General features: G+C 43.9%; 1 protein-coding gene across 1 annotated transcript in view; it reads right to left on the reverse strand.

Annotated features, from left to right (window-relative positions):
* LOC306977863 (histone-lysine N-methyltransferase 2C-like) overlaps positions 1-12730 on the reverse strand; it is a 99848-nt gene that overhangs the window by 6227 nt on the left and 80891 nt on the right. Inside the window, exons 64-79 of the mRNA XM_079576302.1 lie at positions 11909-12243; positions 10564-10739; positions 9280-9392; positions 9031-9165; positions 6968-7016; positions 6682-6889; positions 5540-5756; positions 4076-4197; positions 3806-3980; positions 3408-3617; positions 2046-2386; positions 1855-1967; positions 1615-1751; positions 1371-1498; positions 945-1146; positions 1-58 (exon numbers count right to left, since the gene is read on the reverse strand). The exon at positions 1-58 is cut by the window's left edge and continues 59 nt beyond it. Coding sequence (XP_079432428.1) covers positions 1-58; positions 945-1146; positions 1371-1498; positions 1615-1751; positions 1855-1967; positions 2046-2386; positions 3408-3617; positions 3806-3980; positions 4076-4197; positions 5540-5756; positions 6682-6889; positions 6968-7016; positions 9031-9165; positions 9280-9392; positions 10564-10739; positions 11909-12243 — 2719 coding nt within the window. The remainder of the gene's footprint in view (positions 59-944; positions 1147-1370; positions 1499-1614; positions 1752-1854; positions 1968-2045; positions 2387-3407; positions 3618-3805; positions 3981-4075; positions 4198-5539; positions 5757-6681; positions 6890-6967; positions 7017-9030; positions 9166-9279; positions 9393-10563; positions 10740-11908; positions 12244-12730) is intronic.

A 12730-nucleotide genomic window follows, 5' to 3' on the forward strand; every position in this document is an offset into this window, starting at 1 on the left:
TGTACTCGATGACCATGGTGCACTTCTCGATGTCCCGCGCCGCGTACAGGCCCAGCCCCTGAGGAGGAAACAACTTCAAATCACCACCAGGGGTCGCCACATCCCACAGTCAAGCCAACGGGACGGACTCTGAAAGTGCTTACTTCAGGTGAAACATAAAGAAAATAAATGAACTGAGGAGAAATATTAACCCCTTAACTCCCACCTGAACCGAGCACATTTTCTCCAGTTTGGCTTTACCCCAATCCAAAAGCTTCTGGGAAAAAGCTGTGAAAAAGCAACAAAACTGAGACGAAAACAATGATGGAAATGTGACAAAAAAGTGACGAAAAATTGATGAAAAAGTGGCAAAAATGTCACAAGAAATTGAAAAAAAGTGTGACAAAAAATGACAAAAATAATGACAAAAATGTGACAAAATGTGACAAAAAAATGACAAAAATATGACAAAAAAAAATGACAAAAAATTGAAATGACAAAATGTGACAAAAATGACAAAATGTGACAAAAATATGACAAAAAATGACAAAAATGTGACAAAAAATGTGACAAAAAATTACATTTAAAAAAAAAAAAAAGTACAAAAATATGACAAATATTTGATAAAAATGTGACCAAAAAAAAGACAAAAATATGACAAAAAATGACAAAAAATGACAAAAATGTGACAAAAAATTAAAAAAAAATTAAGAAAAAGTACAAAAATGTGACAAATATTTGATAAAAATTTGACCAAAATATGACAAAAAATGACAAAAATGTGACAAAAAATGACAAAAATGTGACAAAAATTCGACAAAAAATTACAATAAATGACAAAAAAGTTACCAAAATGAGTTGAATACCCAACAAAAAAATCTGATGACGTGAGGAAAAGGTCCTCTCGGTTCAGGCGTGAGTTAAGAGGTTAAGCCCTAAACGTATGGTTTATCGCGGCCGCTGACCTGGATGCGTGAGCGGGCGAGGTAAACGTTGCTCTTCCACTCCGCCGTCATGCGTCGGTACTGCGCGGACTTGGAGTGCCGGCCCTGGTGAGCCCCGGCCACGTTCTCCCCCGGCGACAGGGACAGCTGCCCCGGGACGAGCCCCACGATGGAGCCCACGGAGCCCTGGCAGCGCGACGCCACACTGGTCAGGAGGAACGGCCTGAGGGAGCAGAGACATGAGTAAACACGAGGCCACACTGGTCAGGAGGAACGGCCTGAGGGAGCAGAGACATGAGTAAACACGAGGCCACACTGGTCAGGAGGAACGGCCTGAGGGAGCAGAGACATGAGTAAACACGAGGCCACACTGGTCACATTGTACAGTGAGAGTTTGGGCTGTTGGATTCTTCTTCAGCAGCAGATCTGTGGGTTTGTGGGCGTTACCTTTTGGCCTGCAGAGCTTTGGGCTCTGAGCGCGCGGAGCCCGTCGGGTTAAAGGCGAGGGGCCACTCCATCAGGGGGTTCTTCCCGAATCTGAAGGCGTATCGGTCACAGCCCTCCACACCGGGCAGCTGCAGAGAGAGAGAGAGAGAGGGAGAAAAGGAGAAAATGTAATATATATATCTATATCTGTGTACCCGACAGTACTACAGTATGTGTTGAAAGGAGAAGGACGTGGTGGACGTACCGACTCGATGATGCGCGTGACGGCGGAGTTGGTCAGCCCGAACAGGTCCTCTCCCTTCAGGTAAACGGGGAAGAGTTTGAGGCAGCCGCTCGAGGCCCGAAGCTGCGCCATGGGCTCCAGGACCTGCTCCCACACGGCTGGAGGACGACAGGAGACACATTACTAACCCACACTCGTCCAGCCCGTTAAAGTCGTCAGCTGTAGCACCGCTGTGGTACCGCTGTGGTACCGCGGTCGTACCTTTGGGCGTGGCTCCGGTCAGCACCAGGTCGTCGTGGCCTTTTTCCACCACTTTGATCTTGAAGAGCGGCAGCGCGTCCTTCTCCTCGATGTAGCACTGGTATTTACACCTCCTGCTCACACGGGTCACATGGTTAACCACACTAAAGGGTCACACAGATGTTCACAGATGTTCTCTGCTCAGGCCTCACCTGTGGTGGTGCCTCATGCTCCAGTACAGGCGGTTGGCATGGTAACCCACAGGCCAGATGGCGCTGTTGTTGTGGAAGGCGTGGAGCTGCGAGGGCAGCAGTCGCCCCACGGCCCGGAACAGGAGGCTGCCCACTCTGAAGGTGTGCTGGCGCTCGCCGCGCTGCACCACGGCGGCGATCTGCCGCGCCTCGTCCCGCTGCACGTACACGCGGCGGAACACGGCGAAGCAGCGCAGCTCCGTGTTGTACGGGTCAGAGGCCGCCCCGGGGTCGAAGGGCGAGGAGGAGGGGCTGAGGGCGTGCGAGCGAGGCTTGTGGAGGTGACACAGCATCGTCTTGTCCTGGAGGAGAAGGTCAGAACAAAGGTCAGGACGGGACATTATTTACTGACATGTTTTAGACGTTTGCTCCTCGACTCTGAACCTGCTGTGAATCACCTGATGTTACGTCTCGTTATGATTCTCAGACCAAAGTGCTGTTTCCAGTGAACATCTAAACTCCACATGAACCTGGACAGTGAGGCTCAGACACGTCTGTGCTGAGTGTGTTTAGACCTTCTGTTCAAACTTCTGCTTTAAAAAAACTGGTCCAAGTCAAGTCCAAGTCCGAGGCTTCACTGTCCCACAACAACACAAGCCCAAGGCCTGGACACAGAAGGTGCACTGGGCCTGCAGGGGCAGGTGCAGGGGGGGTCTCACCTTAAAGAAGGTGCACTGGGCCTGCAGGGGCAGGTGCAGGGGGGGTCTCACCTTAAAGAAGGTGCACTGGGCCTGCAGGGGCAGGTGTAGGGGGGGTCTCACCTTAAAGAAGGTGCACTGGGCCTGCAGGGGCAGGTGCAGGGGGGGTCTCACCTTGAAGAAGGTGCACTGGGCCTGCAGGGGCAGGTGTAGGGGGGGTCTCACCTTGAAGAAGGTGCACTGGGCCTGCAGGGGCAGGTGTAGGGGGGGTCTCACCTTGAAGAAGGTGCACTGGGCCTGCAGGGGCAGGTGCAGGGGGGGTCTCACCTTAAAGAAGGTGCACTGGGCCTGCAGGGGCAGGTGCAGGGGGGGTCTCACCTTGAAGAAGGTGCACTGGGCCTGCAGGGGCAGGTGTAGGGGGGTCTCACCTTAAAGAAGGTGCACTGGGCCTGCAGGGGCAGGTGCAGGGGGGGTCTCACCTTGAAGAAGGTGCACTGGGCCTGCAGGGGCAGGTGCAGGGGGGGGTCTCACCTTAAAGAAGGTGCACTGGGCCTGCAGGGGCAGGTGTGGGGGGGGTCTCACCTTAAAGAAGGTGCACTGGGCCTGCAGGGGCAGGTGTAGGGGGGGTCTCACCTTAAAGAAGGTGCACTGGGCCTGCAGGGGCAGGTGCAGGGGGGGGTCTCACCTTAAAGAAGGTGCACTGGGCCTGCAGGGCGCAGGTGAAGTGGTAGGTGTTGGTGCACCGTAGCCGGTTGCAGCCGCTCGTGGCTCCCGGGTGTTGGCAGTGAGCGCAGCGCAGGGTCAGGCCTCGCCTCAGGGCCAGCTCCACGTTTATCAGAGCTCCAGCCTGAGTCTCGTACACCTCACTGGACCAGAGCGCGCAGTTCAGGTGCACCTGCAGGGGGCGACACAGAGACACAGGGAGTTAGGGGGGAAAGAGCTTCACACATGTTGGAAGGTCATTATCCCTTTGGTGGACAATGTTTGGGAGAACATTTATCACAGAACAGTGTTAAAGAGTCCTCCACATTTCCACAGTAACTTCCAGACTCCGGGGGGGGTGGGGAGGGGGGGGGCACTGACCCACAGGTCCAGGTCCAGGTTAAGCAGCCTCGCCGGGCCGTCCGTGTCTCCGTCTCCGTTCTTGGCGCAGAAGCAGCAGCGCCGCAGGTCTCTGGGCAGAGGCTCCGGCCGCAGACACGAGCCCAGCGTGCGGATCTCCTCCTCGGTCAGCGGCTCCAGAGGCGTGCACGGCCCCCTGGGAAAACACAGGACGTCAGTGACTCAGACAGAGCGTGGGATCATCTACAGACCCTGGTCCAGGAGCAGGTCTGTGAGGCAGAGCGTCCTGACCTGCTGAGGGTGACGCTGACGCTCCACCGTCTCCAGCGCGAACTCTTGGATCGTTTCCCGTGACTCCGAGGCTCCTCTCCCCCAGGAACCGCTCTGGGCCTGGGCTTTAGCTTCACCTTCACCTGGAAACAACCCCAGAGTCACCAAAACAAGGCCCAAAAGAAACCAAGGACGTGGCAGGAGAGTGGATTTAAGGGGGAAGGTCACTGAGGTCAGAGCTGAACACAGAAATGTAAATCACACCCACTTCGAGTTGACATTATGACACTAGAAAGAACATAAGTCAAAGGTTTGTGTTATTCAAGGACTGACACTGGGTCTGAAATCTACAACTAAAGACAAGAAGAGTCAAAACAAACAACCATAAACTGTGTGTTTCATGGACTAAATCTTTATGGAGCTTCCAAAGGACACAAACCACTCTGAATGCTTTTGAAAATGTGACTTATTGAGACGGATATTATCAATATTTACTATTTTGTTGGGAGTTTATTTTTTAACACGTCAGTATTTGTGAATGAATACGCGTGGGAAAGACCAGGGAGCGACACAGACATGTTGGAGGATGTTTTTCAAACTGTAAGGTTTCTAATTTTTTCCGAATACTTCAACAAACGAAAATGTAAAAAAAAAAAAAAAATTGGAACAACAATTTCTGAACTTAAAAAAGAATCAAATCCAAACTGCAAAATAAATAATGCAAACTGTAAGAGAAAGAGAAAAATCCAAACTGTAAAAGAAAGAGAAAAATCCAAACTGTAAAAGAAAGAGAAAAATCCAAACTGTAAAAAAAAGAGAAAAATCCAAATGGTAAAAAAGGTAAAAAAAATTCAAATTGTAAAAACAAAAACAGTTTTTTTTTCAAAAATCCACACTGTAGAAAAAAAAAAATCCAAACTCTACAAAAAATAATAATAAATCCAAACTGTAAAAAATCACACAAATCCAAACTGTAAAAAAAAGAGAAAAATCCAAATGGTAAAAAGAGGGAAAAAAATTCAACTTGTAAAAACAAACAAAAAAGTTTTTTTTTTTTTTCTTCGAAAATCCACACTGTAGAAAAAAAAAAATCCAAACTCTACAAAAAACATGAATGAATCCAAACAGTAAAAAAAAAGAGAAAAATCCAAATGGTAAAAAAATAAATAAAAAAAATGATTTTTTTTTCCAAAAATCCACACTGTAGGGAAAAAAATAAAAATAATAAAAATCCAAACTCTACAAAAAAATTAAATAATTCCAAACTGTTAAAACAAAAACTGTAAAAAAAAAAAATCCTAAATTTTGTAAACTTTTCCAACCTGTTGCAAAATGTTGGAGTCACTTCCTGGATAAATCTCCGGCTCAAAGACACAAAACATCAGCGAGAGTTTGGGCTGTTTCTTACTCTTATTTAAAACTAAGCCGTTAAGCAGGAAACTCCCTGAATAATAAAAGGTAAGTGGGCGTGGCCTGTGCTCTCACCTTGAGGCTGTCGGTGCGGCGTGTCTCCATGGCGATGGCGGAGGCGGGAGGGAAGGAGAGCGGCGGCGAGGGGGCGGGGCCGGAGGAGGAGGGCGGCGGCCTCAGGGGCAGCGTGTGGACGGCGATGGACGACATGTTGTTGGCGTAATGATGCTGCTGCGCTTTACCCGGAGGAGGAGGAGACGCCAGCTGCACAGAGGGGGCGTGAGGGTTATGTCTTTTTTGTCATTTTTTATCAAAGTTTTTGTAATTTTTGCAATTTCATCACGTGGAAGAGCTTGGTAGCTTCTATCGTGAGCTTTTTTGGAGCTATGTGACATGTGGGAGAGGCTGCGTATGTGCTCCGTTTGCCTGGCAGAGAGCACGGACAAAGACGGGGATATATTAACTCGACTAAGGTTAGGTAAGAACATATCTCAGTATGTAAAAACGGTGGCCTGTTCCTTTAACTCCCGCCTGAATCTTTTTCCTCACATCATCAGATTTTTTTTCCATCATTTTTTTGTTGGGTATTCAACTCTTTTTTGTCATTTTTTGTCACATTTTTTCGTCATTTTTTTGTCAAATTTTATCACGTTTTTGTCTTTTTTTTGTCACATTTTTGTCATATTTTTGTCAAATCACATTTTTGTCTTTTTTTGTCACATTTTTGTCATTTTTTTCGTCAAATATTCTTGGGATTTCTTGTGACATTTTTGCCACTTTTTCATCCATTTTTCGTCACTTTTTGGTCAAATTTTTATCACATTTGTGTTTTTTTTGTCACATTTTTGTCATTTTTTGTCACATTTTTGTCTTTTTTGTCACATTTTTGTCTTTTTTGTCACATTTTTGTCTTTTTTGTCACATTTTTGCCACTTTTTCATCAATTTTTTGTCACATCATCATTGTTTTCGTCTCACTTTTGTTGCTATTTTCCCAGCAGCTTTTGGATTGGGGTAAAGCCAAACTGGAGAAAATGTGCTTGGTTCAGGTGGGAGTTAAGGGGTTAAAGTACCGGATCGATAAGCAGTATCGATATGAGTAGTAGTAGTAGTAGTAGTAGTAGCAGTGTCGCTAAATCCTTAACGATACCCATCCCTAGTCTCCATTTTAAACTCTGGCTGTGTATAAAGTTGTGGCGTCTCGTGAACGGCGCAGACTGAGGCGTCACCTTGTTGGCGGCGTTGGCGTTGGCGGCGGCGTTCTGGGCGTTGACCGAGTACTGAGCGGAGCAGGAGCTGGAGCAGAAGACGAGCGCGGCGCCGGGTCTGGACTGTCCCTCCTGTTTGACGATGCGGACGCCGTTTCCCAGAGGCACCTTGCAGAAGCCGCAGCTGTGGGGGCGCGGCGGCTGCAGGTCCATCCTCACTGCGGAGACAAGGGGAGGGTCGGACGTCAAAACCGGCTCAGGGCGGACTCGGGGAAGACGGGTTAGTTTAGATTTACCGCTGTTGGTGGGAGCGGGAGGCCGCGGCGCTCGCACGATGCCCGGACCCTAAAAGACAAAGGTTCAAACAGGTAAATGTCTTTCTAATAGTTACGCCTAATGTGGATCTAAAGCCACAACATTCAAACAGACAGAGGAATGAGGGGAAAAGATCATCAGATTAACCTCTTAACTTCCACCTGAACGGATCCCATTTTCTCCAGTTTGGCTTTACCCAAATCAACAAGCTTCTTGGGGAAAAAAGCACCAAAACAGCCACAAAAAATAAGAAAACAAGGATGTAAACGCGACAAAAATGTGACAAAAACTCAACCAAAGAGTGACAAAAATTCAAGAAAAAAGTGACAAAAATTCAAGAAAAATGTGACAAAAATTCAGCAAAAAGTGACAAAAATTCAACAAAAAAGTGACAAAAATTCAACAAAAAAGTGACAAAAATTCAACAAAAAAGTGACAAAAATTCTACAAAAATGTGACAAAAATTCTACAAAAATGTGACAAAAATTCAACAAAAAAGTGACAAAAATTCAATAAAAATGTGTCAAAAATTCAACAAAATGTGACAAAAATGTGACAAAAATTCAACAAAAATGTGACAAAAATGCAACAAAAATGTGACAAAAAATCAACAAAAAAGTGACAAAAATTCAACAAAAATGTGTCAAAAATTCAACGAAAATGTGACAAAAATTCAACGAAAATGTGACAAAAATTCAACAAAAATGTGACAAAAATTCAACAAAAATTCAACAAAAATTCAACAAAAATGTGACAAAAAATCAACAAAAAGTAACAAAAATTCTACAAAAATGTGACAAAAATTCAACAAAAATGTGACAAAAATTCAACAAAAATTCAACAAAAATTCAACAAAAATTCAACAAAAATTCTACAAAAATGTGACAAAAAAATAAAACATACAAAAGGTGACAACAACAACGCGAAGAAAAATATCAGTTTTGTGGGTCTTAGCTTTCAAATGAGGTGTTACACAGGCCTATATAATAGCCAAAGAGGACAGAATGCATTTGGTTTAGGCGGGTGGTAAGAGGTTAAGAGAACAGCTGCTACAAAGCTGGAGTCTCCCGAACATGAAGGTGTAGGACCCTCCAGAGGCTGCAGTTGTGCATAAACCTTCCATCCGGCCTCCCCTAAACTGTTCATTGAAGCTGAAGAAACTCATGATGTGGACCCCCTCCTCCCCTGACCCTAACCCTATTGAGAACCTTTGGAGCCTCAAGTAAAACATCTATGAGGGTGGGAGGCAGTTTTCATCCAAACAGCAGCTCTGGGAGGCTATTCTAACATCCTGCAAACAAAGCAAAAAAAAGACAAAAATCCAGCAAAAAATGACAAAAATCCAGCAAAAAAGTGACAAAAATCCGGCAAAAAAAGGACAAAAATCCAGCAAAAAAGTGACAAAAGAGCAGCAAAAAAGTGACAAAAATCTGGCAAAAAAAAGGACAAAAATCCAGCAAAAAAGTGAATAAAAATCCAGCAAAAAAAAAGACAAAAATCCAGCAAAAAAGTGACAAAAATCCGGCAAAAAAAGGACAAAAATCCAGCAAAAAATGACAAGAAATCCAGCAAAAAAACCGACAAAAATCCGGCAAAAAAAGGACAAAAATCCAGCAAAAAAAAAAAAAAAATACAGAAAAAAGTGACAAAAATCCAGCAGAAAAAAAGACAAAAATGCAGAAAAAAGTGACAAAAATCCAGCAAAAAATAGACAAAAATACAGCAAAAAATAAAGAAATTCCAGCAAAAAAAGTCAAAAATCCAGTAAGAAAAGACAAATATCCCACAACGAAAATGAAAAAAATCCATCGAAAAGAGTAATAAACAAAAAGTAACAAAAAAGTCAGAAAAAGCGCAATAAAAAAGTGACAAAAACACATAAAGGAAATAAAAATTAACGACAATGGCAAAGAGGAGAGAATGCGTTTGGTTTTGGCGGGAGGTAAGAGGTTAATGGATTTAAGAATTTTGAAGCTGCTCAAAGAAGCTCCTGTGAAGAAAAAAAATTGCAATTGCGATATTAAGAGTGTGTTTGAAGAGTCACCTGCATCATGGGCACCCGCACCCCGGCGAGGAGAGCCAGGTTACTGCGCTCTGGCCCCGCCCTGTGCAGCTGGTAATCCAGAGGAACAGGCAGCCGGAGCAGCTGGGCCACGGCCGCCATCACGCCCGGGACGTTCTGCAGGAGAGGGAGAGGCTACAGTGACTGAAGACTTTATTAAAACAGGTCCAGGCGAGGAACTGAAGTGGGGCCTGAGCCACAAGATCACAACCGGTCAAAGAGCCGTCTCACCTGAGCCGCCAGAGGGTTGAGCGTGACGGAGATGGTCACCAGGTCCGTGTTGGAGCAGGAGGGCGGGGCCTGGAGGTTCGGCTCTGACTTCACTTCCTGTTTCAGCGCTGACCCTGGACAAACAAAGACGATACTCATGTTCTGTTCCAAGAATAGGGGGACTGGAGGAAAGTGTGGAGGAGGAGCAGAAAAAAAGACAAAAATCCGGCAAAAAAAGTGACAAAAATCCAGAAAAAAGTGACAAAAATCCAGCAAAAAGTGACAAAAATCCAGAAAAAAGTGACAAAAATCTAGCAAAAAAAAGACAAAAATCCAGCAAAAAAGGACAAAAATCCAGCAAAAAAAGGACAAAAATCCAGCAAAAAAAAGACAAAAATCCAGCAAAAAAAGGACAAAAATCCAGCAAAAAAAGGACAAAAATCCAGCAAAAAAAGGACAAAAATCCAGCAAAAAAAAGACAAAAATCCAGCAAAAAAAGGACAAAAATCCAGCAAAAAAAAGACAAAAATCCAGCAAAAAAAGGACAAAAATCCAGCAAAAAAAAGACAAAAATCCAGCAAAAAAAGACAAAAATCCAGCAAAAAAAGACAAAAATCCAGCAAAAAAAGGACAAAAATCCAGCAAAAAAAGGACAAAAATCCAGCAAAAAAAGACAAAAATCCAGCAAAAAAAGGACAAAAATCCAGCAAAAAAAGGACAAAAATCCAGCAAAAAAAAGACAAAAATCCAGCAAAAAAAGGACAAAAATCCAGCAAAAAAAAGACAAAAATCCAGCAAAAAAAGGACAAAAATCCAGCAAAAAAAAGACAAAAATCCAGCAAAAAAAGACAAAAATCCAGCAAAAAAAGACAAAAATCCAGCAAAAAAAGGACAAAAATCCAGCAAAAAAAGGACAAAAATCCAGCAAAAAAAGACAAAAATCCAGCAAAAAAAGGACAAAAATCCAGCAAAAAAAGGACAAAAATCCAGCAAAAAAAAGACAAAAATCCAGAAAAAAAGTGACAAAAATCCATCAAAAAAAAAAAAAGACAAAAATCCATCAAAAAATCCATCAAAAAATAAACAAAAATCTAGAAAAAAATAGACAAAAATCCAGCAAAAAAAGGACAAAAATCCCCCCCCCCCCAAAAAAAAAAAAAAAATCCAGAAAAAAAGGGACAAAAATCCAGCAAGAAAAGACAAAAATCCAGCAAAGAAAATGACAAAAATCCATCAAAAAGAGTAATAAACAAAAAGTAACAAAAAAGTCAGAAAAAGTGCAATAAAAAAGTGACAAAAACTGACCTTTGCCCCAGGCGCAGGGCATGATGGGAACGGTGGGCGAGGGGCAGGGCGAGGGCGGCTCCAGCTTGATGAAGGACAGGTCGGGGTAGCGGCTGATCTCCGCGTCCGCCACGCTCTCCGGAGACGACGAGGGGACGTACTCCTCCGGGCTCAGGCTCTCGGACAAGAACTGGCCTCTGTGTGAGAGAAACACCCGAGGCGCCGTCGGGATCAGCCACGACCGGACCAGAAACTGCTTTTCTACTGTGTTTAAACCGGAACTAAAAGGCGACGGGACTCTGAGAAAACAAGTCACACACCAGAGACGACCACACGGCGTTTGAACGATTTACTACTAAACATCTGTCAGGGTTTCTGCAGAGCTGGACAAGTCAAATTTAAGACTTTTTAAGAGCACAGAATCTCAAAAATAAGACCTGTTTTTGAACGCGCATTAGTGTCAAACTGTTGTTTCTGATTTCACAGTGGGATGTACAAATGTAAGAACTGCATTTTTCACATTAGGCATTTTAACAACCGTTCAAGTTTGAACCTCTTAACTCCCGCCTGAACCGAGAGGATCTTTTTCCTCACGTCATCAGATCTTTTTTTTCCATCATTTTTTTATTGGGTATTCAACTCATTTTTGCAACTCTTTTGTCATTTTTTGTCACATTTTTGTAATTTTTTTGTCGAATTTTTGTCACATTTTTGTAATTTTTTGGTCAAATTTTTGTCCTTTTTTATCACATTTTTGTCATATTTTGTCACATTTTTGCCACTTTTTCATACATTTTTCGTCACTTTTGTGTCAATGTTTTCTCACTTTTTTGTCACATTTCCATCATTTTTTTTGTCTCAGTTTTGTTGCTATTTTCACAGCTTTTTTCCCAGAGGCTTTTGGATTGGGGTAAAGCCAAACTGAAGAAAATGTGCTCGGTTCAGGTGGGAGTTAAGGGGTTTACAACCTTATCCCATAATAAGAATATTGAGATTGAATAATTAACAGTTTTGTTGAGTTTCTGTCACATTTTTGTTGAATTTTTGTCACATTTTTGTTAAATTTTTGTCACATTTTTGTTGAATTTTTGTCACATTTTTGTTGATTTTTTGTCACATTTTTGTTGAATTTTTGTCACTCTTTGGTTGAATTTTTGTCACATTTTTCCTTGTTTCCTTCTCATTTTTTGTGGCTGTTTTGGTGCTTTTTTCCCAAGCAGCTTTTTGATCAGGGTAAAGCCAAACTGGAGAAAATAGGATCCGTTCAGGTGGGAGTTAAGAGGTTAAATTCGGATCCCCTGATCTGTGCATCTATCCGGACCACAAGCCGCTCCCACATCGTCTCCGAGGTGAATCCTGTTCGTACCTGATCTCCTCCTGGTTGTTGTGCGGCGGCGTGGGCAGCGACGCCGGGACGTCCACCGTTTTGGAGGCGTGGTTTAGAGACAGAAGCTCCTCCCCTTTCTGCTTCAGACTGGACACCGCTTTGGCTGCGACGAGAACAGACCCGTTAGTGACGTTTGGTGACGGCAGGATGACTCTGCTCTGAGGGGTGCAGGTCTCACCCTCCTGCTCGGCGAGCTCCTTGCGCGTCAGCTCCTCCGTGGTGGCGAAGCCGTTGACCAGCTTCTGCCGGGCCACGGGCGGCGGCGTCGGGGGCAGCGAGGCCGGGGGGGTCGGGGGGTTGCTCAGGTTGTTCTGCTGCAAAACACAAAGGCACAGGTTTAACTCCGACGTGGAGGGACAACCGGTTATGCAGCAAAAACAGACATTTAGATTTAATGAGACGCTGCCGGGAACAGCCAGAACTATTACATTTAGAAATATCAACTTACTGTTACCGACATAAGTGTGAGGAAAAAATGTATTTCAAGTGTTCTGTCATTTTCTGTTTTCATATCAACATGAGGCGTTATCATTAGGGATGCACCGATACCACTTTCTCTAAAACCGATACGAGTACTTGGATTTAACTACTCGCCGATACCGAATACTGATACGAGTTCAAGGCATTTTCTTCAACATTCTTACTTTTTTCACAGCAGATTGGTTTGTAATTAGTTAATTTACTCATGTACATTTCCTTAAGTAAAGTCGGCGACACATTTAAGAGCAGTTATATTAGAATTGTGCTGATGCCATTTATTATTTATTTTATTTTCATTCAATATATTATTTATTTTTATGT

Source organism: Gobius niger (assembly GCF_951799975.1).
Source record: "Gobius niger genome assembly, chromosome: 18".
Lineage (NCBI taxonomy): Eukaryota > Metazoa > Chordata > Actinopteri > Gobiiformes > Gobiidae > Gobius > Gobius niger.